Source organism: Pseudochaenichthys georgianus, chromosome 13 (genome assembly GCF_902827115.2).
Source record: "Pseudochaenichthys georgianus chromosome 13, fPseGeo1.2, whole genome shotgun sequence".
NCBI lineage: Eukaryota > Metazoa > Chordata > Actinopteri > Perciformes > Channichthyidae > Pseudochaenichthys > Pseudochaenichthys georgianus.
Window position 1 is genome coordinate 10,509,222 of NC_047515.1, and position 24,142 is coordinate 10,533,363.

At 42.8% G+C, this 24,142-nt stretch overlaps 1 protein-coding gene across 1 annotated transcript; it reads left to right on the plus strand.

Annotated features, from left to right (window-relative positions):
- The first annotated feature begins 541 nt into the window (after positions 1-541).
- On the plus strand, positions 542-23,261 carry LOC117457508 (A disintegrin and metalloproteinase with thrombospondin motifs 8-like). Its single transcript, XM_034097645.1, has 9 exons — positions 542-1,499; positions 3,388-3,627; positions 9,954-10,086; positions 10,203-10,370; positions 11,115-11,407; positions 14,670-14,856; positions 15,964-16,136; positions 17,380-17,555; positions 20,886-23,261. Exons 1-9 carry the CDS (start codon positions 801-803, stop codon positions 21,628-21,630), a joined length of 2,814 nt encoding a protein of 937 aa, XP_033953536.1. The 5' UTR covers positions 542-800; the 3' UTR covers positions 21,631-23,261.
- The last annotated feature ends 881 nt before the right edge of the window (positions 23,262-24,142 follow it).

A 24,142-nucleotide genomic window follows, 5' to 3' on the forward strand; every position in this document is an offset into this window, starting at 1 on the left:
AATAAGGTTTATATTATTATTATTATTATTATTGTTATTATTATATTTCAAACATGTGCTTTTTTGGGGGGTTATGGTTAATGAAAGAATAATAACATCATAATTCCTTTAGCTTTACCAATGTGTTTAAACATTTCCCAGGGTTCAAGGTGGCGGTCAGTTCCATGTAAACTCAGTTTCTCTGTCCAGCGGTGCTCCTTTGTGCAGGGATAAAGCAGACCGGCCTTGGGGGGCTCCGGGCTCTGTCGGGGCCTGCCACTCACACAAGGCTCCGAAATAACCCAAGCAGCGGACTTCCAGCTATGCGTAGTATAGATGTCCTGCCGCTGCGATATAGCACGCTGGGTTAATAATAGGAGCATGGTTGTCAAGCTATTTCAGAAGGGGGGAGTGTCGGCCTATTCTCATTGGATCCGTTTTATACGCGAGTATCTCATGAAGTGCGAGTGGGAGGAGAATTTCCAGCAAGCGAGGATATCAAAAATAAACCCCCTCATGTCCAGGGAAGAGCAGAAAGTATAAATACCCCCGATGTGTCCAGACTGCAGCGGTGCTGGTGAGTGGCACAACAAGACTTAGCTTGCTTGGTGAATTAGAAACGACAACTCAGACAGACTGAACTTAAATAGTTTGACCAAGATTTGCTTGCAGCGCTGGACAATCTATTTTATTTTGAAAAGATTCCCGACCTGAGGAGATATCGATTGGAGAAGACGCGCCACTTACCAGAGATCAAGGACATTCATTTTAATAAAGTATTTATTTTTTACCACTCGTCAGTGTAATTTCCATTGCAGAAGATGTGCTCCTCCACTGTGTGTTTGATGTTTTTACTCCTGGGCGTAATGAACGCTGCACTTTCAACTCCTTTTGAATCAGAGGATATTGTACCTGTCCGGATAAATGGAAGAATCAGTGGTCGCTTTTGGAAAAGGAGTGAGGAGCAGCCGAGGTTTATCCTCAGTGCATTTGGCAATGATTTGACACTTAATCTTATTCCAGATACCAGCTTTATCGCGCCTTCGTTCACCATACAGCGCATCAAAGCCAGAGATGTTGGCGCGTTACGCAGCGCTTCAGGTGCCCAGCCTGTCGCAGATCTCCACAAATACATGAACCAGACAGAGGAGAGTGAAGGACATCTTAGGAGCTGTTTTTACTCGGGGAATGTAGACCACGATGAGAGCTCGGTGGTGGCTGTCAGTTTGTGCGCCGGCATCTTTGGCTCCTTTATAACGGAGGGGAAAGAGTATTTAATTGAGCCCAAACTCCGCGGCGGCCTGGGGCCAGACGCTGCCGAGCATCTCCATGTCATCAAGAGGAGGACACTCACACACAGCCACGGTGTTCCCCTCCTGTTTGATCACGCGACGGCGGCGGAGCACAACGGGGAAAGGAGGGAACCTCGCCGGAGACGCTTTGTTTCCGCACCACGGTTCATAGAGACCCTGGTTGTGGCAGACTCAACTATGACCCAATTCTTCGGAGATGAAATAAAGGTCAGACACGATCAACTTTTTTCCCGGCACACATTGTTGATAGGAACCCACACAATCGTTAGATCTGTCACATAAACAAACGTTCCATCATCCTCCTTGCAAGTATTCAAAGCCAACACACAGTGCAGGAATCGGATTGTGTGTGCCTCTTTATGAAACACATGTTGGCATTAAGGGGGCTTGGGAGGAAACCGATGGGCTCCCTGATTTCAACAGGCTGAGAAAGAGGTCAGGCAACAAAAATGCAAACAATGCTGAAGCACATTCCTGAGAACTCGGTCACGATTTGGCAGCAGAGCCTCAGCGTCATGAAGTGACTATTCACAAGGCTTACACTATCTAGCATTTGGATGAACTCCTATTCATGACTTTGTTTAATTGATCCAAGTCATCCAATATTTACATCGAACAAATACGTATGATGGATAGTGATAGAATACAAAAACAATCCTGAAATGATCCTCCATCCATAATATCAGTCCTCTTTCAATCCAGAGCTTAACTCTAGATTTATTTGAACAAAAGTAGAACAATCTGTGATCCTGCCACAGTCTGGAGTCTGTTTGCACTTAGCAAACTCCTCAGCTGCCAGACCCTCTGCCTCATCCCAAAGTCAGTTATCTGAGTGAGTATCTAAAGGCTAGAAAACAGGTTCAGCTGCACAAAGGTTAGACGGACAAGTTGAATTTCAATTTGCTTTTTACAAATTACAAAACAGACTCGCTCAAATGTCATTACCTTTTGTTTTTGTTTGAACAGGGGTGTTTTAGTGATTAGAGTTCCCAGGCAAAAATCAACATCATGCGCACATGTGGAAAAACTTTTCATGCGGGAACGTCATCATACCCTAAGAGAAGAGTGAGTGCAGCTAGGCTGATGGAAGACGTTGCGATACATCATGGCACAGTCTCCCACATTGTGATTTACCAGCTCCCCACTAAAACAACTCTGACAGCTCTGTGGAAAACCCAGCCCGTCGGGACGGCCCATGACCCAATCATAGTGAAGTGCACAAAAAATGTGGAGGCAGAGCTTACAGATAATACAGCCAAAAAGTTACGCTACTGAATTCTTTACAGAAAAAGACAAGTTGGCCTAAATCTTGCATCTGTTGTCCTCAAACTGTCGCAAGGCGAAGTGACATGACTCGAGTGTGTCTAAACATGTCTGGCCATTTTAAAGCTTAAATGCAATACTTGTGAAGTAGGAGCAGTATACTGTACGGTGTATATATACCCATACATATCATGAGAGTCATAGTGAAAAAAATAATCATACTGTATACATGGAGATTGTTTATTTGCATTTATTGTTTTAAAAAATGTCTCCCTTGCATTAGGGTTAAAGTTAGGGTCATTTCTGATAAGAGGTGCTGTTCACTTGTGCCAGACAATTCTTTGATTACCAATTTCAAGTCTCTTAAGAAACACAACATGTTTGTCAAAGCAATTATCCTTCAGTCGAACACATCACTATCGACTGCCAAATGTGTTAAAACAATGGTGATTGAGCGTACGGCCCACTAATGAAAGACTAGCATTTGTATTATTTTGAACTGAGCAATGCTCTGTGGGAAGTTAGACCCAAACACTCAGATTATAAGTCTATTTGGAAACAAATAATGACTAATGATATACTATAACGTTTTGTTGCCCAAATATCATCATCTTACGACAGAAAACTTTCAATTGTTTGTTAATTGCTTTGGTCTGTTCAAGCAGAGATCCAGACATAACATTATGCAACATTGATAGAAGCAGGTCTTGGCCGTCATCCGTTTGGTTCTTTAAACAAACATGGATGTGAACACTGTTTAAAAGCCTTGAGCAATGACGTTCATGGAAGTTAAACTCTTTAAATGTTGTGTCCTGTCTCTCCCCTCTCGCAGCACTACATTCTAACCCTGATGTCAATGGCTGCCCAGCTTTACAAGCACCCCAGCATAAAGAACTCGGTCAACATAGTGGTGGTTAAGATGTTGGTGGTGGAGGAAGAGGAGGTCGGCCCGGAGGTCTCCAGCAACGGGGGGGTTGCTCTGAGGAACTTCTGCTCCTGGCAGCAGCTCTTCAACCCGCCGAGCCAGAGGCATCCAGAGCACTATGACACTGCCATGCTCTTCACCAGAGAGGTGAGGGCCAATGACAAAGCTGCTTTAGCTTCTTCTCAAAGCAGTAGAATAATGTCACAATCATTTGAGGAGAGACATTGGGGTGAGTTTGAGAGTTGATTATTCACCTCTGAGAGGTAGTTTGACTAAAGGTCTACTTAAAGGCCCTGACACACCAACCCGATTTTGGGAGTCAGAGGCCGTCAGAGGCTGTCGGGCATTCGCGGCGCCGTAGTCAGGTTGGTGTGTCCCGCACCGTCGACCGTGACACGCCTTATTTGGACTGCCAGACCCGATGCATGGCCGATTCAACATGTTGAATCGGCCATGCATCGGGTCTGGCAGTCGGACCAAATAATCACTCTGATTGGCTGTTCAGCTAGCAAATCAGTGCATGAGAAGCGAAGCGGAAGTCAGGGACGTAAACAAACGATTTAAGAAGGCACACACACACTGCTATTCATTTTCATCTCATCATGGCGATCTGGAATGATGCAAACGAAGACCTGCTCATCACCTTGATCCAGGAGAGGCCAGCTCTGTATGATATTACGGAGAAAAGATACTCTTCTTCTTCTCTGTCTTCCGGTTGTTGCCTCTTTTGAATGACGAATACACACTACCGCCGCCTGCTGGTAAGGAGAGTTATTGCCACTCATGCACTGAAGTCGGTGCGGTGTGTTCCCGTGCGACACATGGCCAAAACGCAGGAGAACACGGCCAGGCCACAGCCGACTTCAGCGTCGGCTAGTCCTCTGGTGACTGCTTGGTGTGTCAGGGCCTTAACGTCAATGCTTGCACTATCTTCTTCAGCAGATGCATTTGTCACATTAATTACATTGTTGCATTTGGGTTCACACAGGACACAGACTTTATCAGTCTTCACTTTAATTAAATGTATTATGTTAGTTGAAAGCCATGCTATTTAGTTAAATCAAAAACATAAATTAGGTTAAACTTGAATTCTATTGCTTTAACTGACCTGATTTGTTGACATAATACATTTGACTCAAGTCAGCATTTCAGTTTTCAGTGTGCGTCCTGGACTTCCTTGTTAACCCTTCCAAATGACTACATCCATAGCAAACATTAAAATGACACAGTTTAAAAAAAACTAAATTGATAGACTGTACCTGCTCAGCAATAAACAGCAGGCGGACAAAGTTAGTGGTAAATATTGTGTAACATTTAGCAAATAAAGAGCAGATATTTCCCTCGAGAGTTGGCAGAGACAAAAACAAAATAAAGTGAGTATTGGAATCACATTCTTTTGACTAATCGGTATGAGTAAAAAATATCTGATATGATTGTTGACTCTTTCTTCAGAGCATACGCCGGACTGTATGAAACAACACAAACAATGTTGTGAGTGCTTTACAGTGTACTATAAGATGGATAAAGCACTCACCCATGATAGTCTGGAATATTTTGTTCTCCATTCAGAAGGAAATAGCCCAAGGAAGCAAGGATGAGTCACAAATAAATCCCTGCTGGATTCAGTCCCAGGCCAGCTGTGGTACATAGTGTGGTTTCTGAACAGCAAACTAAACCACACAACAATGACTTGAAGCCAAAGCATTTTACAGTAACGCAGGTGCATTTTAGGGCAAGTTGCACCAGATTCTCTGCTTTGGGACAATTATAAACATATTTTCTTTAAGCTACCCAAAAAGGGAAACAAGGTGTGGTTAAGGAAAGCCTTTCTGGCTCTTTGGGTGAACTAAGGATGCTGAAAAGGGATCGTCAAGATGGAATAGTTGAAAACTTTTCCAAGCTGGGGAAATGTCAGCAGAGAGTAAACAGTGTGCTTTATGGATGCTTCAACAGGAAATAAGTTCAGCAGTCCTAAGGGTTGGACTTGTGATTGGCTTGTTATGACTGTATTTGGCTGCTTTTTTCCACCCGGTAAGTGCATGTGGACAAGGTGTTAGCACACAACACATCAGCCAAGTACATTTCTATAGCCCTGGATGCAGCTTGATTCGATGACAGGTAGAAAGACATTAGATCTGACCCGGGATCGAGCAAATGATGAATAGAACATATGGGCTTCTGCAGTCTTGTGCTGGATTTGTTGCCATCATTCACATGAACCCTGTTTGTGTTGGTTTTCCCATTTCAGCGGAGATGTGCTTTGAAATGTGGAGGACGGAAGGCTCCTTGTGGATGAGCTAACTTTAGTGCCGCCACAAATCAGCCATGACATGATTAAGGCTCTTTAAAAATGATCTGCTTGTCTGGGTTGAAACAGTGTGCCATATATCCCACTGTAAGAATGCTGCTGCTAATACTGGCTGTTTTGAAACTGTACACTCTGTTGCATTCAGTGGAAACTATAGGTTACTTACGTAACCCCAGACCTCAGAGTAACATGAAGTGAGATGTCTCACTATGGGATGCGCCTCATCGCAGAGCAAACAGAAGCATCAATCTCATTACGCCAATCCTGATTGGCTGGTGATCTTGACGTCAGCGTCAGGGAAATCACCCCCTATAAGTAGCTTGCGCCACAACGCATGCGTCATTCAAAATAAGCACCTCTTCTCGCTTCACCATAGCAAGGAGGGCCGTCTGGTGAGACATCTCACTTCATGTTACTCTGAGACTGGGGTTACGTAAGTAAGGCAGAGGTGGAGTGCCTCGTCCTCCTTCTTGTTCGTCTCACACCTCCTTTGCATGGAGGCGAGAGCGGAGCCGAAAATTCCCTCGGGAACGATGGGCATATCCAGCACATCCTCCTTTTCCCGGTCAGGGAGGGTGGTGAGGTTGAGCCATCTCGCTCTTTCCTGCACCACCATGATCCCAATTACCTTGCCCGTGGCCTGGACGGCGCAGCGCTGGACACGGAGGCAAATGTCCGTGACCGCTGCCATCTCGTCCAGAGTGGCTGCTCCCGGGCTACCCGACAGGTCCTCGCAGAGCTCCGCTTGGTAGGCGGTTAGCAGCGAGGACACGTTCAGGGCCCTGGCGGACAACGCTGCAGCTTTGTAGGAATTTTCAGTCATTGCTGACTGAAAGCGGTCCGACTTTGCTGGCAGCGTGGGGTTCCTGCTCGGTGACGGGCCCACCTTCGGTAGAAGGTGGGCCGCTACCAGCGGTTCCATGGGCGGTATGCGGAGCAGGCCGAGCTTCTCCATTCCGTCGCAGTCTCGGGAGGAGGCACCCTGGATTGGGACCTTGTTGCTGAAGGGCCAGTCTCTCCACGAGACCGACACCTCATCCAACATCTCCGGGAAGACCGGAAGGAGTTGCCTCTTTTTGCCCGCTGCTTGAGGAAGATGTTTTCCCTCGTAGCAGGACCTGGAGGTCTCCTTGGCCATTTCAGGCCACGGGACGTTGAGTCTGGCCGCAGCGCGTTTGCACACGGCCTGCAGGTCCATGCTCAGACCGGGCGAAGCTGGTGCGCTATCGCCCGGGAGAGCAGCCCTCGCTCCAGGCTTTGCAGCCTGGGCCGATGACATGAAGGTGTCCTCTTCTTGTTCATCCGACTCGGACAGGAGGAACGCCAGGGTGTCCTCCTCTTCATCCTCCTCGTAGTCCAACTCGAGGACATCCTCCACGGGTGAGACCATGGTGAGGTCTAACCGGGAGCCCCAGCTTGGTAAAGCGCGGGAATCCGTTCCCGCGTGTCTTGTCGTCACCGGGTCCCGGCCTGCCAGGGCGCGGGATTCCGGTTCTGTGGCCATCGCAGATAATGAGCCCCAGACCGACACGGAGAGGGGTTCACTCTCTGTGGCAGACGGGTCCATGGACATGGGGGGGTCCTGTTCCGACAGGCTAGCTTGTCGTGCTAACCGTCGGTGGAGGCTCTTGACAGTGAAGCGGACACAATGTCCGCATGAGCCGGGGTTGTCGATAGCGCCTCGGGCGTGTTCCAGCCCGAGGCAGGACGAACAGACCTGGTGTGTGTCTGTGCCCGAGATCTTCAACCCGCAGCCGCAGAGTCGAGACACCGAGTCCCTGACTCCTCTGGGGTGAGGGAGAGGGGCGTCCATTTTGTGGCGTGGAGAGGGCGGTGGGTCTTTTATTCCCGGAGAATACTGACTGGTGTGGCAGTATGCTCCTTTAATCCTTTTCCTCCTCCGTGGAGAAGAGAAAAGAAAAACCTTCCTCGCTACCGTGGTGTCGGTAGAGAGAGAGCGAGCTAGCAACAGGTGTGCTGCTAGCTTGAAAAATCGGACCTACCTTACTTTCTCGGGAAGAGAAGGGCGAGGTCGATTTTAAATACTAACAGCGTTAGTACTACCGTCTTCCTGCGAAGCAGAAGGAGTAGCCGGCGAGCGCCCGTCGACCGAAATAGGTATTTTGGTTCAGTCTGTGGACAGTGAAGCTTGCCCGGATACTGTGAGATGTGCTCTGAAGCGAGAAGAGGTGTTTGAATGACGCATGCGTCGTGGCACAAGCTACTTATAGGGGGTGATTTCCCTGACGCTGACGTCAAGATCACCAGCCAATCAGGATTGGCGTAATGAGATTGATGCTTCTGTTTGCTCCGCGATGAGGCGCATCCCATAGTGAGACATCGAACGGAGTGTTATGAATGAGAACAGTTATTCTTGTGCATTTTTGTGGTCTTATGCTGCATTCGGCAAATGTACATATGTCTGCTAAAGCTATACAAATGTAAATGCTTGTGCTTCGACCCTACATCTTACTTTGTGTCTGTGAGTGACCGATGCTATTGTGGAACAAGGTGTACGAACAGACGCTGAGCAGTGTTCAAAACGCAGCTCCAAGTCCAGATGTGTTTTGAATCACAGAGGGTTGTGCCTTGTGGGTTTGTTTTGGGCTGAGGCAAAGGCCATGGACGTGTCCGTCTTCGTCCAACACAGCCAGGTGTCTTATGGAGCAAGGAAGGATTTTTGATAAACCACAGTTAAGGTCATAGCTGCATGCTGAGTTTATTTATTTGCTTTTTTATGACGGAAACACTGAGCAACATGTTTTTGATTTGTCTCTTAAAGAGTGACAGAAAAACAACTGGACACAAATAAGCAATGAGGGTCGGCCATCCGAATACTTAAAATAACAATGAAAGGGCTGCCCATACTCTTAATATATTTAACATTTGACAGAATAATGTCTTAACTCTTTGATAGTTCACTTTGCCAGCTGTTTCTAAGCAAATGGGCACTCCTTTTAAGGGAGATAGTCCTTATTCAGGGTTAGAACAGTGGTTAGAGCCAATATTTGTGAAAGCTACACTGGTTGACCATGAAAATGCCCTGGCCTACACTGATATGAATTACATTGTTGAATTGGTTCCAATACAGAAGTGTCTCATCATAAGTCTATTCTACATTAAGTGATATGTTTGTCACTGTTCATTTTTGCAATGCCGCTGTGGTTCTACTGGCTTATGGTACTTAGCAATGGTATGTTACTCATGGTACACAGGCAGATACCATTCACAGTACTGTTTGTAATTGACATACTGTATGCCACTGGAGATTATTGTCCAACCCTAATCCTAACCTGTGCTGTGCTAAGTGTACATAGCCAATGTATAGCAAAAGCCCTATAGTAGCGTTCTGGCAAACACATTTGTTCTAGACAATAACCTTGAAAAGACATAATACAATATGGGTAAAGAAAAATGTTCAGTTTTAAGAAATGTCAAGCATACAAATCTGTTTTTGCAACGTAACCTCAAACAGTGGAGTAGTCTATGACATCTTACTGAGTTACTTATAGCAATACGAGTGAAGTGCAAGCCGCTGCAGTGCTGAATCAGTTTTAAAAATAAATAAAACACACCTATTCTCTCAGGCTGCATTTACTGTTTTTATGGATGTGTTCTTATTTATGTTATGTATTGCATTGAGAGATGCCAACTGAATTTCGTTGCACTGATGTGTGATGACAATAAAGATATATTCTATTCTATTCTATATCCTGGCTTTCTGCGGACTGCCCATTGTTCCAAAGGCCCAATATTACGAAACCACAATTGTCCAGAAAATGTCCTAATAGTCAAATTTTTCCAAAATCCCCTTGTTTTCTGAAAACAATGCCCATCGTTCCAAAGGCCCATCGCCCAGAAAGTCACTCTCTCCCTGCAACAAACAGAAGTCATCATTTGTATGCAGAATGACAGCAATATTTTTATTTCTTCATTCTTCATAATATCAAGCCATATGTTTTTCTGTTTGTTGTATGTATTATAGGTATAAGTATGAACAATGAATAAGAACAGTATGTATATATATATATCTTGTTTCTTCTATATGACCTTTCTTGCTCCAGCTTTGCAGCGCTTTGAGCACTGGAAAAGCGCTATAATAAATGCAAGGAATTATTATTAAATTATTAGTTTCAATGTTTTTTCTGTGTTATTTGTGTTGAAGGACATCTGCGGACAGAAGAGCTGCGACACGTTGGGTGTGGCCGATGTTGGGACGATGTGCGATCCCAAGAGAAGCTGCTCAGTTATCGAGGATAACGGCCTGCAAGCTTCCTTCACAGCTGCTCACGAGCTCGGTAAGCTTACATTTATTATTTAAGGGTAGGTATATGGCCTTAAAGTATTTTACAGTCATTCAGAACCACTTTTCTGTGCATCTGTGAAACTGTGTCTCCCATTATCACCATTGCAGGTCATGTGTTGAGTATGCCTCATGATGACTCCAAGACCTGTGAGAGGCTGTTTGGAGATCTGGGAGGTCATCACCTGATGGCTCCTCTGTTTGTCAGCCTCAACAAGACCGCGCCTTGGTCTCTCTGCAGCGCTCTCTACATCACAGAGTTCTTTGACAATGGACATGGTAAGACATATTTGAGGTTTTTTTCCCAGCATACTAGAAATTACACACTGATTACATCAGAAGCAAAGCAGCCAGTATGGGCGTCCCTTTCACAATACTGACTCTCTTAATAGGGCTGATTCAGAGACGAATAAACAATGTTATTCCTCTTCTGCTATAACTATGGCTTTCTTGTGCAAACATGTCGCTCCCCTCAAATGATTTTGTAGGGATAGTTTATCGTGCCCTCGATTTCCACATCCCCTTCTCCTAACTCCCTTTCTGTTTCTTAATGTAGCTTCCCTCTCTCCATCCCTGGTTGTGTATGTTACATTTGTTTGTATCCTTGCTAGACCTATCAGTGAACCTTCTTTCCCTATGAGTCATGCAACGGACTTCTTCCTGTTCTTCACCTCCTTGGCCAAGAGCAACAGCTGGTGTCAGCAAAATATGTTCTTTATCAGTTTGAATAAAAAACGTGTGTGTCTAAGAGTGTTCATTCCAAACTGCGGACGTCATTGAACATTCAAGAAACAAACGTTTATTGAATGTAACAGAGAATCATGTGAGGACAATGAAAGCTTTCTGATTTGAAATAGCGACCAAATGTCAAGATTCAAAACCCGAGGATGCCTATAAAAGTGACGTTATCCATTTTGGCCCTGAATCATTTCCCAATGTTGTCATGCCACCCAAAGTCCTTAATCCCCATAAACCACACTATAATCTCATGCAGTGTTTCTTTTCTTTGTGTTGTGACCATAGGGGACTGCCTGCTGGATGTAACAGAGAGTACCATGCCGTTACCGAGCGAGCTGCCGGGCTTCAAGTACAGCCTGGACCAGCAGTGCCAGCACATGTTTGGAGAGGAGTTTGTCCAATGCCCCAACTCCTCAGATAGTGATATTTGTAGCCAGCTGTGGTGTCAGGAGGACGGGACGCAGCAGTGCTCCACCAAAAACGGCAGCTTGCCCTGGGCGGACGGGACCCCCTGCAGCCTCAATGGGTCCTGCCTCCACGGAGAGTGCATGCCCACTCAGGACGTGATGCAGCCTTTGGTAAGTCTGCCTGTGTTCTTCCATATGTTGAAGTCATTAACGATAAAACTCTCCCTTGCTTAATTCAACACACTCTGGGGTTCGGTGCTACAGCTTTAGTTGGTCTGGTATGACTTATGGTGGCTAATGTTAGCTAATGTTCGCAAACTTAGAAGTTTGCTGACTTCTGAATTTCTTCCTTCTTGTGCTGTTATCCCAACTTTTAGCCCTCATAATTTTCCTCTAGACTTAAATTGTAGATACAGTGACAGCCATTCAATACAATGTACAAATCGGTGTTTTAGTTACGTACAAACTTTAAAACCATCTGCTATTTTTAGTCTGATAATGATATGACTCAGGGAACTACAGCCAATATTTTGGAGGTTCTGGTGTCTGTTTAAAGGATATTCAAGCCAAGACTGTGTCAGTCATTGATTAAGGTCAGATAATCAATTTAAGATGCTAGAATAAAGTTTGAGTTGTCAATGGGCAAAGTCTAAAACCGATTAGCTATAAGCTAATACAAAGCTAATTCCTCTTGAGACGACTGTAAACCTGGGCTGAAGTCGAATAGTCCATTTAGCTTAGGAACCTTCCTAAAGGAGTGAAATGACCCGGAAGTCCCTCAGTGGCAGCCATGATAAGTGCCGTTCGAATTCTCTAGAATGATGAGAATGAAAGGAAAGGACGTTTCAAACTTCCTTTATAACCTCCTTTAGCTTAGGAACCACTGGACCTCCCTAACCGACAGGAGAAGCGAAAATGCTGCCCCACAATGCCTTGCAGCCGCAGCATTTGCCGTCACTCAACAGTCGGCCGTTCACGGAAACAACCGATTATGACCGAGAAATTATATCATGAAAGTTACGGTGCTTATTAAGCATTTTAAAACATAGGTGGTAAGTGCTTTGTTTTGAACGTTAATCAGTATTATAATCAAAAAGAGAAATATGAACGTTAGTTTTCACTGAAATTATCAAATAAAGTCAACATTTCAGTCTTCACTGAGCTGTGTGGAGTTTGTTCAACTTTTAAAAGATGTTTGAATGGTGATATACTCAGTGATAGATGTTAAGGACTAACGTTTATAATAAATACATTTGTATTGATTTTAAGATCTTTAGTTCATACAATCATACGTATTGGGATCATTGGTATTAATGTGGACCGGAGGGAGAGGGAGACGAGCATAAGTTTCACTTTCCTTTTTTATTTCAATTCCAACTTTGGTCATGAAGAATATGTTTCTCTGTTGTCCACATTCATAAAGCAAAGCAGCAGCATCAGAGCACGGTGCAGAGTCTCTAGATGAGTTTACAGTAGTCCCTCGTTCTTATTAAACATCCATGTTGTAGTCCGCTATAGAAAACTGTAGTTTCCATAGTTCCCCCACAGCAGCAGACGCACATTCATGACGTCCGCTGGTGCATCATAAACACGTCGGATAGTGAAAGTGCAGTCGGATTCTCTAAAGTACCGCAGTCTCTTCTCCTAAGTCCTTTTGAATTCTCCTGTCCACTATCCCTTAACCCCGTGACGTTTCACTCAGAGGTCAAGGAATAGACGATAGGGTTAGAACTTAGGAGCTGATCTTTGGACTATTCGACTGCAGCCCTCTATTCAATCTGCTTAACCGTGATTGGTCAATAGGCCTTGGCCTACTACTTAGAATTCTAAAGGAAACCCGAACGCTTCTAATACCAAAATCTTGTCCTTTTTTTTTAGATGAGTAACTTCCTTTGAAGTGCACTGTATTTTACGAAAAAAGTTACCAAATGTGTTGGCAAAAACCTGTTGTATTATTTTTAGACCATTTTTTTAGACAACAAATACAGGTTTTCAATGTTTTAAGTTTTCACATTGGGTTTTTGATACAGAATTATTTTTGACAAATGTAATAGGTTTGACCCTCTGTTCTGCAACAGAAATCCTGGAAATAGTCTAAATGAACTTGCAACCTACATGATGTAGTGAATGATAAGAAGATGTCCTTTTTGTGCTAAGGAAACATTTAACATCTAAAACGTAATGCAATGTAAAGCATCAAACCAACCATACAAGGATTCACTCCACTGGCTGCCCGTTCATTTGAGGATTCATTTTAAAACTCTTTTATTTACTTTTAAAGCCCTGAATGGCCTGGCCCCGCCGTACCTCTCTGAGCTGTTACACAGCTACACGCCCACTCGCACTCTCAGGTCAGCTGATCAGTTGCTCCTGAGGGTGCCAAAAACAAAGTCTAAGCGCAGAGGGGACCGTGCTTTCTCTGCTGCCGCCCCTAAACTGTGGAACGACCTGCCCTTGCTCATCAGACAGGCTCCCACACTGACTGTTTTTAAATCCCGTCTTAAAACCCACCTCTTCTCCTTGGCATTCAAAAACAAGTAGATTGTTGCTTTTATTTGCTTTCAGTGGTCTATTGTTTTTTATTATATGCCTGTTATTTATTTTTTAATTATTACGTTTATTCTGGTTTGTTTTGTGTTTGTATCTTTTATTTATATTATGTTGTGTGAGCTTATCTCTCTGTACAGCACTTTGGTCTGAAGGTTTTTAAAGTGCTATATAAATAAAGTTGGATTGGATTGGATTGTTATTCACCAACGCAAAACAACATTTATATTGGAAATCGGTTGTTTTAGGGGGAAAAAACATCCTAGTTAGTCTGGCTGTCGCAATTCAAAGACACAGAAGTAGCAGTTTTAAGTAGTTTTACATAAATGAAAAGCACAAGTGACTTTTTATGAATATACTTACTTGGAATTCAGTAAGTTTAAACCAAGTTGCTTCATAATGTCTGTTTATATTTCCTAAAAGAACATGTATAAGTCTCAGTGTTTCATTTGACCTTGCTCACCTTGATATCTGCTCCTTGTGTTATGATCATACATCTGTTTATCAACCCAGACGTGCTGGCAGTTGGGATGTTAGCTGGTCCAAACTCATAAACTGCTGGAAAAGGACACTAACTCTTCAAACACATACACATATGCACACACACTTTCAATGATGCCTTCCAAAGCTGCAGCATGGCAGGTTCCACTAGTGGTGAGTGACACATGTGGCAGGAATGCAGGCAGAGGCAGACAGCATGCGCGTGCCGAATTTCAACACAGATTTAGCCTGGAGTCGCGGCACGCCAGCACACTGTGCGGCCTCAAACCCAGAAGCCCAGACTGTGGTTAAGGCTACACAGCTGAGATTGCCTTTGGCACTGAGCTCTAACCACCTACTCTGACTGCTCTTTTCCCTCCTCTTCCCTCGCTGTGTTGTACCGCAGGTGGCTGTGGACGGCGGCTGGAGTTTGTGGGGACCGTGGGAGCAGTGCTCCAGGACGTGTGGAGGGGGGGTGGAGTTCTCCCACAGGGAGTGCACTGAACCTGTCCCGCAGAACGGAGGGAAGTACTGTGAGGGACAGAGGGTTCGGTACCAGTCCTGCAACACGCAGCCCTGTGACGAAGACGAAGGTGAGAATAAGCAATAGGCAGGTTTTTAAAAACAAAGCTTCAAGCATGCTGAATGATTCTATACACTCCATTACATTACATGTGATCCAAAGCGACTTACAAGTGACTTACAAAGTGTAAAAACCATAAAGATTCAAACTCCAAACAACAAGGAACGTGCAGATATATTCACTTCAAGGAAGTCATACCGTTTTAAATGCTAGTGAATTAGTTTCAAGGCCTAAAGTTTTCCATACGGAGGTGTGTGGTGCAGTGGATTAGTGCGTTGGTGTTCGGATCAGGGGAGCACAGGTTCAAACCCCACTGCAGTCAGCATGTCGTTGTGTCCACAGTATTGAGTATGTAAGTCACTTTGGATGAAGTGCAAGTGACATAAAAGTAAAGTAACTTTTTTGGTGCTTTTTTCCCCCCCCTTTTTTTTTGGCAAGTTACAATCAAAATTGATGGGTTTTACATATACATATCATATATTCAATATAATAACTACAAGGGCAAATGTAGTGTGCAGACCTATTTCCTATTTTGCAATGTTAATGAAAGTGAAAAATACTCTGTGAATCAGATCCACTGTATCATTTAACAGGCTATATCCTCCCAACAGATTTCATGAATTGTTCTCCACTAGTTTTTTTCTGTAATCTTGCTGACAGAGAGAGAAACAAACAAAGCTGAAAACATAACCTTCTTGAAGGAGGTAAAAAAAGATGTCTTGACAAATATTTAATGGTTTAACCAGACCTTTTTGACAAGGTAGACCAATACAATAAAACCATGGAAACATGCAATAATAATGAAATGATAAAGATCATGCATTCTTGTGTAGAATCAATTCACGCCCTTTCTGTAGAGATGATCAATTCATTATAAATAGGTTACTGATTCATTTATTTTGACACTTTTAGTATTTCTTAGCATTTTAATAGTGACATTTACATTTTACCTTTTAAACGATATGCTTTATATTTCTTCTTGTGATTCTTATTTTTACCGAAATTATCTTGTATAATTGTCTTAAATGCACATTAGGTTTTTTTATGAATCTGAATGATTTCATTTCCATAGTAGACCTCAGTGTATTGTACACTAATCTTTACTCCTTTACCTTAGGAAAGAGTTTCAGAGAGGAGCAGTGTGATATGTACAACAGCCCTAACTACCTGGACTACAATGGGAATATGAAACAGTGGATCCCAAAGTATGCTGGCGTTTCTCCCAGAGACAGATGCAAGCTGTTCTGCAGGGCCAGGGGCAGCAGTGAATTTAAGGTGTTTGAACCCAAGGTACAGCAGATGCACTCACAGCTCAAACGCAACCATTATACTTTTCACATATTCACATTCGATGGTGAAATATATCTTAGAACTCAGTCTGACATAAAAGCTTGTATTATAATTGATTGAGAACACAACCATCCTTAAAGTACATAATCGTGAGTATCAGAGCAGGAACAAACTCATTTTTAAGCTATAGTGAAAATAAATAAAAGAACACAGGTTGATGGTCTCTAACCTCTTTCCATTGTGTGCTCTCCACAAATATAATATTAATACAATGTATTCCATGGTATTCACTGATGGAGGAAAACTAATGTTTAGTGTTCACAACTGACGTAAAATTGACCATACTTTCTGCGGATTGATATGACTGCACATTAGTCAGAGCGTCCTCCTTAGTGGAGGTCTGAATATTAAACAAACCCCTGGAATGTCCAAATGTCACCCACCAGAATTGAGTGTTCAACTAAGCAATGTAATAATACACTGTCAAATCTAAGGAATCCATTGCTGTCAAAGGTCTCCGTAAGCTTCTCGAGAAGTGTACTGAATAAAGCTCTAAAGTAAGGCTGATTTCTGAGACGCGCAGTCCCGATCGACTGTATTGTTTTCAAAAAGCTGTGGCCAACTAATTTCTGCTAAAGTAAAGAAATATATGCAGATATAATATGATATCACATGAAACTATAAATGTATTAATACATTTTTATTAATGTTATTATCTGTTTTGCACTGACAAATTATTTCACATGACACATGGAAACCTGGCCTTTCCTGAGTTAATATAACTATGACATTTGCATTATTTGTGTGGAAGCTCAAGCGAAAACCCCATTCAAAGACTTATTTGAACACAATTATTCTTTCAGTCAAGATTATCTTGACCTACGAAAAGGAGTTTGACCAATAACCCCAAGTCCACATTCTCTCTTTTTGTGGACCTGTTAGAGTCATTGTTAAAAGCTTTTCAACAGACCTTTGTTAAAGGAATACTCCACTCCTATCAATTCATCATCCTATTTTTTGATGAATTAAAGTACACAAGGGGTGGCCTAACAACATCAAAACTACATCAGAACAACCTGTCACACAACCTGCTGTGCAGTATATCCCAAGTCTCATGTTTGTCGTCCTATTCTCACTACTTCCCAAACACATGCATTTTTACTTCTATTTAGAACACTTTGATAAAAAAACACTTGACTTTTGTTAAAATAATTAACAACCACTACTTGCTGCGTTCCTGCAGGTCATTGATGGGACGACCTGTGGCCCTGACACCACATCGGTGTGTGTCCAAGGCCAGTGTGTGAAGGCCGGCTGCGACCAAGTGATTGGGTCCAACAAGAGATTGGATAAGTGTGGAGTGTGTGGAGGGAGTGGGCTCACTTGTCGAAAGATCACAGGCTCCTACAACAAAGCAACGTAAGTGCTCCGAAAATCCTTGGTATATGAAAATGAAAGTAATAACAAATGCAGTGTAGATTGATTTCATTTTTGAGTGAAAAAGGCTTTTAGAAGGTTTTGCCTATCATTTGTAGTGAAAAACGAGGGCAACGCACTAGCAGAACAAGAAGCTAGCTACTAAAAATATTTCTTGTTTGCACACAATGATCCGAATCTGCTCCAAACTTAATTATTGATTTATTCCCTGGAAAATGATACACTCCTCCACCATGATTTATGAAAGCAAGCCAGCAGTTTTCCATAACCCTGCATAGACAGACACACAGAAAAACAAACAAACAAACCGATTCAAAAACATGGTCTACTTTATGTAATTTGGAAATGATTTTTCTTTTTATATTCTCCGGTTTCCAGGAAGAACAATCAAATTCCTACACTGCCAACAACCAGTGGCCAATAAAACAAATAGTTTCTCTATTTACACTGAACAAAAATATAAATGCAACACTTTTGTTTTTGCTCCCATTTTTCATGAGATGATCTCAAAGATCTAAAACATTTTCTATAAACACAAAATAACCATTCTCTCAAATATTGTTCACAAATCTGAAAAAATCTGTGATAGTGAGCACTTCTCCTTTGCCGAGATAATCCATCCCACCTCACAGGTGTTGCATATCAAGATGCTGATTAGACAGCATGATTATTGCACAGGTGTGCCTTAGGCTGGCCACAATAAAAGGCCACTCTGAAACGTGCAGTTTGCTTTATTGGGGGGGGTCTGGGGGGGGTCCGGAAAACCAAGCCAGTTTCGGGTGTGACCACCATTTGCCTCACGCAGTGCAACACATCTCCTTCGCATAGAGTTGATCAGGTTGTTGATTGTGGCCTGTGGAATGTTGGTCCACTCCTCTTCAATGGCTGTGCGAAGTTGCTGGATATTGGCAGGAACTGGAACACGCTGTCGTATACGCCGATCCAGAGCATCCCAAACATGCTCAATGGGTGACATGTCCGGTGAGTATGCTGGCCATGCAAGAACTGGGATGCTTTCATCCTCCAGGAATTGTGTACAAATCCTTGCAACATGGGGCCGTGCATTATCATGCTGCAACATGAGGTGATGGTCGTGGATGAATGGCACAACAATGGGCCTCAGGATCTCGTCACGGTATCTCTGTGCATGCAAAATGCCATCAATAAAATGCACCTGTGTTCGTCGTCCATAACATACACCTGCCCATACCATAACCCCACCACCACCATGGGCCACTCGACTCACAACATTGACATCAGAAAACCGCTCACCCACACGACGCCACACACGCTGTCTGCCATCTGCCCTGAACAGTGAAAACCGGGATTCATCCGTGAAGAGAACACCTCTCCAACGTGCCAGACGCCATCGAATGTGAGCATTTTCCCACTCAAGTCGGTTACGACGACGAACCGGAGTCAGGTCGAGACCCCAATGAGGACGACGAGCATGCAGATGAGCTTCCCTGAGACGGTTTCTGACAGTTTGTGCAGAAATTCTTTGGTTATGCAAATCGATTGTTGCAGCAGCTGTCCGAGTGGCTGGTCTCAGACGATCTTGGAGGTGAACATGCTGGATGTGGAGGTCCTGGGCTGGTGTGGTTACATGTGGTCTGCGGTTGTGAGGCCGGTTGGATGTACTGCCAAATTCTGTGAAACGCCTTTGGAGACGGCTTATGGTAGAGAAATGAACATTCAATTCACGGGCAACAGCTCTGGTGGACATTCCTGCTGTCAGCATGCCAATTGCACGCTCCCTCAAAACTTGCGACATCTGTGGCATTGTGCTGTGTGATAAAACGGAACATTTTAGAGTGGCCTTTTATTGTGGCCAGCCTAAGGCACACCTGTGCAATAATCATGCTGTCTAACCAGCATCTTGATATGCCACACCTGTGAGGTGGGATGGATTATCTCGGCAAAGGAGAAGTGCTCACTATCACAGATTATTTCAGATTTGTGAACAATATTTGAGAGAAATGGTTATTTTGTGTATATAGAAAATGTTTTAGATCTTTGAGTTCATCTCATGAAAGATGGGAGCAAAAACAAAAGTGTTGCATTTATTTTTTTGTTCAGTGTATATATGTATAGATGCAAGCTAGGATACAAACAAACATAGCAATAAAAAAGTCACCTGATAATGAAATCGAAAAAACACTTTCTGTATTTCTGAGAGATACATCAGAGGACCAATACTAATCACTTTCTAGGATTGCTAATAAGCATTTATTAACATTTATTTAGCCTGAATGCTTTGACGACCTGAGTATTAGAAAACATTCCTACCACTTTAATAGCTTAGTAGGGATCTCTGGCACTACTTTAACTACTTCCAAGGTGCATGGAGCGGGGGGAAAGTCTCAAAAGGTTAGGCTACAGCAACACGTAGTAGTATATAGGGCTGCACGATTTTGGGAAAAAATCCAATTGCGATTTTCTGACAAATATTGCAATTGCGATTCGAATTGCGATATTTGTTTTTAAGCGACCCAACGGAAGTTTATAGTAAAATGCGGCCATATCTCCGGCTAGGAAGGTCTTATCAACGTACTCCCATCTCTAGCACCCCCACAGCCCGAGCTACGAGTGAAAACAAAACTTACATGAAACTTCCGTTGGGTTGCTTTAAAGTCAAGCATCAGTTTAAGATTCACCCTGGAATAGATGTAAAACATGTGATGGAGCATTACTAACCTGACCCAGATGGTTTGTTTCACCAAACATCTAAGCTCCATTGGAAGCCATTTGGAAAGGGCAGGCACTTTCAAAAGCACTTGGCAGGTGATTGGATCAATCTGTCTATCACCTTCTATCATGGGCCACTTCTGATTGATTAACAATGGCTGGTACATGTGGAGCACAGCACTTCTGATTGGTGTGGATGACTGACACACAAGAAGAAAGAAAAATGTTAAAAAAATCGCAGGCTTTGCGATTTCATAATCGCATCATTTCAAATCGCGATTTCAATTTCAAATCGATTAATCGTTCAGCCCTAGTAGTATACAGAATTACTTTATTGTTTGACCAACAGGTTTCAGTTTGTGGCTTTTGATCAGGGTCATTCTCGGTAAATGAAAGTCTACAGCCTGGGGGTCAGCTAGCCTAGCTCTCTTTGTTAGCATATTTGCTAAAATCTAAAAGGAATTCCATAAAGTAGTTAGATTTATATAGGTGTTGCCGTATTTTTGAGCATTTCAAAGAGTCTAGGGAAGATAGCTATCAGACCCAAGTAATGAACTATTCATTTAAGGGAGGATAAGAAAGAGGGTAAATTATCTAAATCCAGTTCTGTCTTTTCTCCACCAGCTATGGATACAGCGACATTGTCACAATTCCTGTTGGCGCTACGAACATTGACATCAAACAGCGGAGCCACAGAGGAATCAAACATGATGGGAATTACCTGGCTGTAAAGAGAGAGGGTGGCGGTTACATCCTCAACGGTAACTTCTCTGTATCCAGGGTGGAGCAGGACATTCCTGTGCTGGGCACTGTGCTGAAGTACAGCGGCTCCTCCACCACGCTGGAGAGGATACAGAGCTTCAGGCAGCTGAAGGAGGCCATCACCATCCAACTTCTAGCCACTGCAGGGGACGACAACCCTCCCAAGGTCAAATATACCTTTTTCATCCCGAGAGATGTGAGCTTCAACAAATCAAAGGAGAGGAAGGCCTTTGCACCGTCTTTGCATATGATCCATCCGTTTGGCGTACCTGACTGGATGCTAGGGGAGTGGTCTGAGTGCTCCAAGAGCTGTGGCTCCGGATGGTCCCGGAGGAACGTTGAATGCAGAGACAACGCAGGCTTCCTTTCCAGCCATTGTGACAGAGACCTTAAGCCTGTAGACATCAGGCCCTGTGGGGATGTGCCATGCCCCATTTGGCAAATGGGGCCTTGGTCCGTCTGCTCACGAACTTGTGGCCAGGGGGAGCGCCGCCGCAGCGTTGTGTGCATAGACTACACTGGGAAGATTGTTGAGTCAGAGAAGTGCGATCTGAACAAAATCCCAGATCCAGTGTCCGGGGACTGTCTCAACCAAGAATGCTTATGAAGAACATGAGTATACTGAACTTTCCCTGATTGGTCCGACTGCATTTACCAACCATGGATGGAATACTGGATGGGCTCTCCAGGCACAGACAAACAACCAAAAAGGCACACAATGACAACACAAAACAACCGTAGGCTTAAAACCACCCAAAACATATCACAAAGGGATGCAAAATTACGAAAAAGAAACACAAAACAAATACCAAAAGACACAAGACGAATACCAAGAGACACAAACAACCACAGAGACAAAAAACGACCGCATATTGACACAAAAATACCACCAATTAAACCAAAGGGACCACAAACAGAAGCAAAATGAGCACAAAGATAAACATAAACCAGAAGACATATACTAAACACTAACTGACAAAAACAACTACAGACACTCAAAATTGCCACAAAGAGACATATAAAAAACACAAAGAGACCCGAAACCACTTCAAAGAGACACAAGTTGACATAAAGTGACCACCGAAAGAGCCATACATGTCTGTGCCCGGGGGTCCCGTGCTTGTAATCCGTCCATATTACTAACTGGTAGCATCTAGTCAGATCATGGGAATTTGCCTGAATATTGTTTTGTCATGTTTTGTTGACATTAGACACCACTATTGAGACACAATGGAAATCTACCTCAGGATGTACATGTGATGCTATGTATAGTTGTTAGACGAAGGTGCTGTGTGTGAGTTTCTCCAGAAAGAGAAACAAAAAACGAACTTTTTTGGATGAAGTCTGGTATAATCTGCAATATGTCTTTCTAAGTTTGCTTTCATTTATTGTGGGGCTAAAGCAATGGCATGAAACCTGCTGTCCAACACCAGCAAAGTGTAAATATATCTCCAACTGTCCTCCACAGAACTCAAAGCCCTTCAAAGCTCAAAGGAGCCATTTGTCTTGTATTGAGGCCGGTACGTATACGATTGATACATTGGAGTATTAAGCCTCTGGGAAATGCGTTTTTGTGTGTGTTGAACTGTAGGAATACTAATCAGTGACACTCAAACAGGATTCTTTTGGACTTTAAAATGTGCTACTAAGGACTACAGATTTTTTCAATGCCAACTAGAGGTATAGCATGTAATTCAAATTGATAGAATTTGATTTTACACATTGTGTAAAGTGAATTAGCCTTGATAATGAGAAACCCATGACAGAGAAATTCCCTCTGCCCTGTAGTTTAATTGTATTCCAAGGATTACCATTTTGTTGAGAGGAACAGTGGTACAGACAATTTGCCATGCTACAAATGTTTGTTTGGAGGTGTAGTTACCAAGTCGTAAGCATACTATCTATCGTGTATGTGAAAAGTATCTTTGATTTGTTTCCAGACTTTTATTTGTTAATGCATCATATGCAAACACTCACAGATGTTTTCAGAATCTTGTATGTATATTTGATTTTTTATTCTGATGTTAATTTACATAATGTTATAAAACAAAACAGAATGAGCATTAGGCTTATACTGTATCCCTTCAGTGAAGGACCATACTATTTTATTATTACAGCTTCCTTTTTAAGCTATTTATTTTTGTATTTTTTTTTACCTTGGACATATAATTTGGGCAGATGCTACTGTCTTTGAGATTGTTGTCTATAAAAATAGTCAAATAAACACATTTATGTCAATACGTGATTCTCTTTTTCTGATGCGTATTCTCTATGATACTTTTTGTTTTCTCTTTTGTGCAAAAAAGCTTGATTACTTGAAGATTCCAGGGATTCCAGGTTGGTGGTTACATATCAACAAACATGTGCCAATATTGGGAGGAGCCATACTTCAAAATAACCCTTTACATGCAAACAAATATTCAAGTTTTCCATGTTTTCCAGATAACTCTTTAAACCCATTGTTGGCCACTTAAACACACCAATGAAAGCCAGATTATTGGAATCCTTTGAGTTGGGTCAACAGCTTGTAAAAGTTGGGTGAGGTATTTAATTGCAGGTTTTACGACTAGCACCTTAAGATCTTCTGTAAAATCCTCAGACATGGGAATCACTTCTCTGCTCAGGCATCTTAAATAAAGACAGCCATAAAAGCATACTCAGCAGCAGAAGAATGGGAGAAACCTTCATTTAACATGAATGAACAGTGACATACTTTAACATATATCAGATCAGAATCAGAAACAGGTTCATGTGTAACAATATCCTATTTAATACCAGTCTTATTCTTTAACAGCTAGCGGAGCATATTAGATTTAAAGACCAAATGAGTTACAAATTAATATATTTGTTGGACTGTTGTCTGTAACCTTAATAATTTTTAAATACAAAATGATTAAGGTTACAGACAACAGTCCAACAAATATATTAAATATAACATATCAAAATCTATCAGGAATAGAAATGTATATCCATCACTGTCCCTGGTGTTTTCACAGAGATTCATCAATATGGAGAAATGCATTCATAATAATAGTAATATTCTTAATGTCTGGCATTAAAACATTACAATAAGAGGAATTAACATCATACAATCATCACTTGTTTCCCCCAGGAAGCAT

Excerpts from the sequence above, each read along its gene's own strand:
- LOC117457508 (XM_034097645.1), top strand. The coding sequence starts at position 801 with ATGTGCTCCTCCACTGTGTGTTTGATGTTTTTACTCCTGGGCGTAATG. Across the intron at positions 3,628-9,953 it reads CCATGCTCTTCACCAGAGAG|GACATCTGCGGACAGAAGAG; the intron begins GTGAGGGCCAAT and ends TTTGTGTTGAAG. Across the intron at positions 14,857-15,963 it reads GCCCTGTGACGAAGACGAAG|GAAAGAGTTTCAGAGAGGAG; the intron begins GTGAGAATAAGC and ends CCTTTACCTTAG.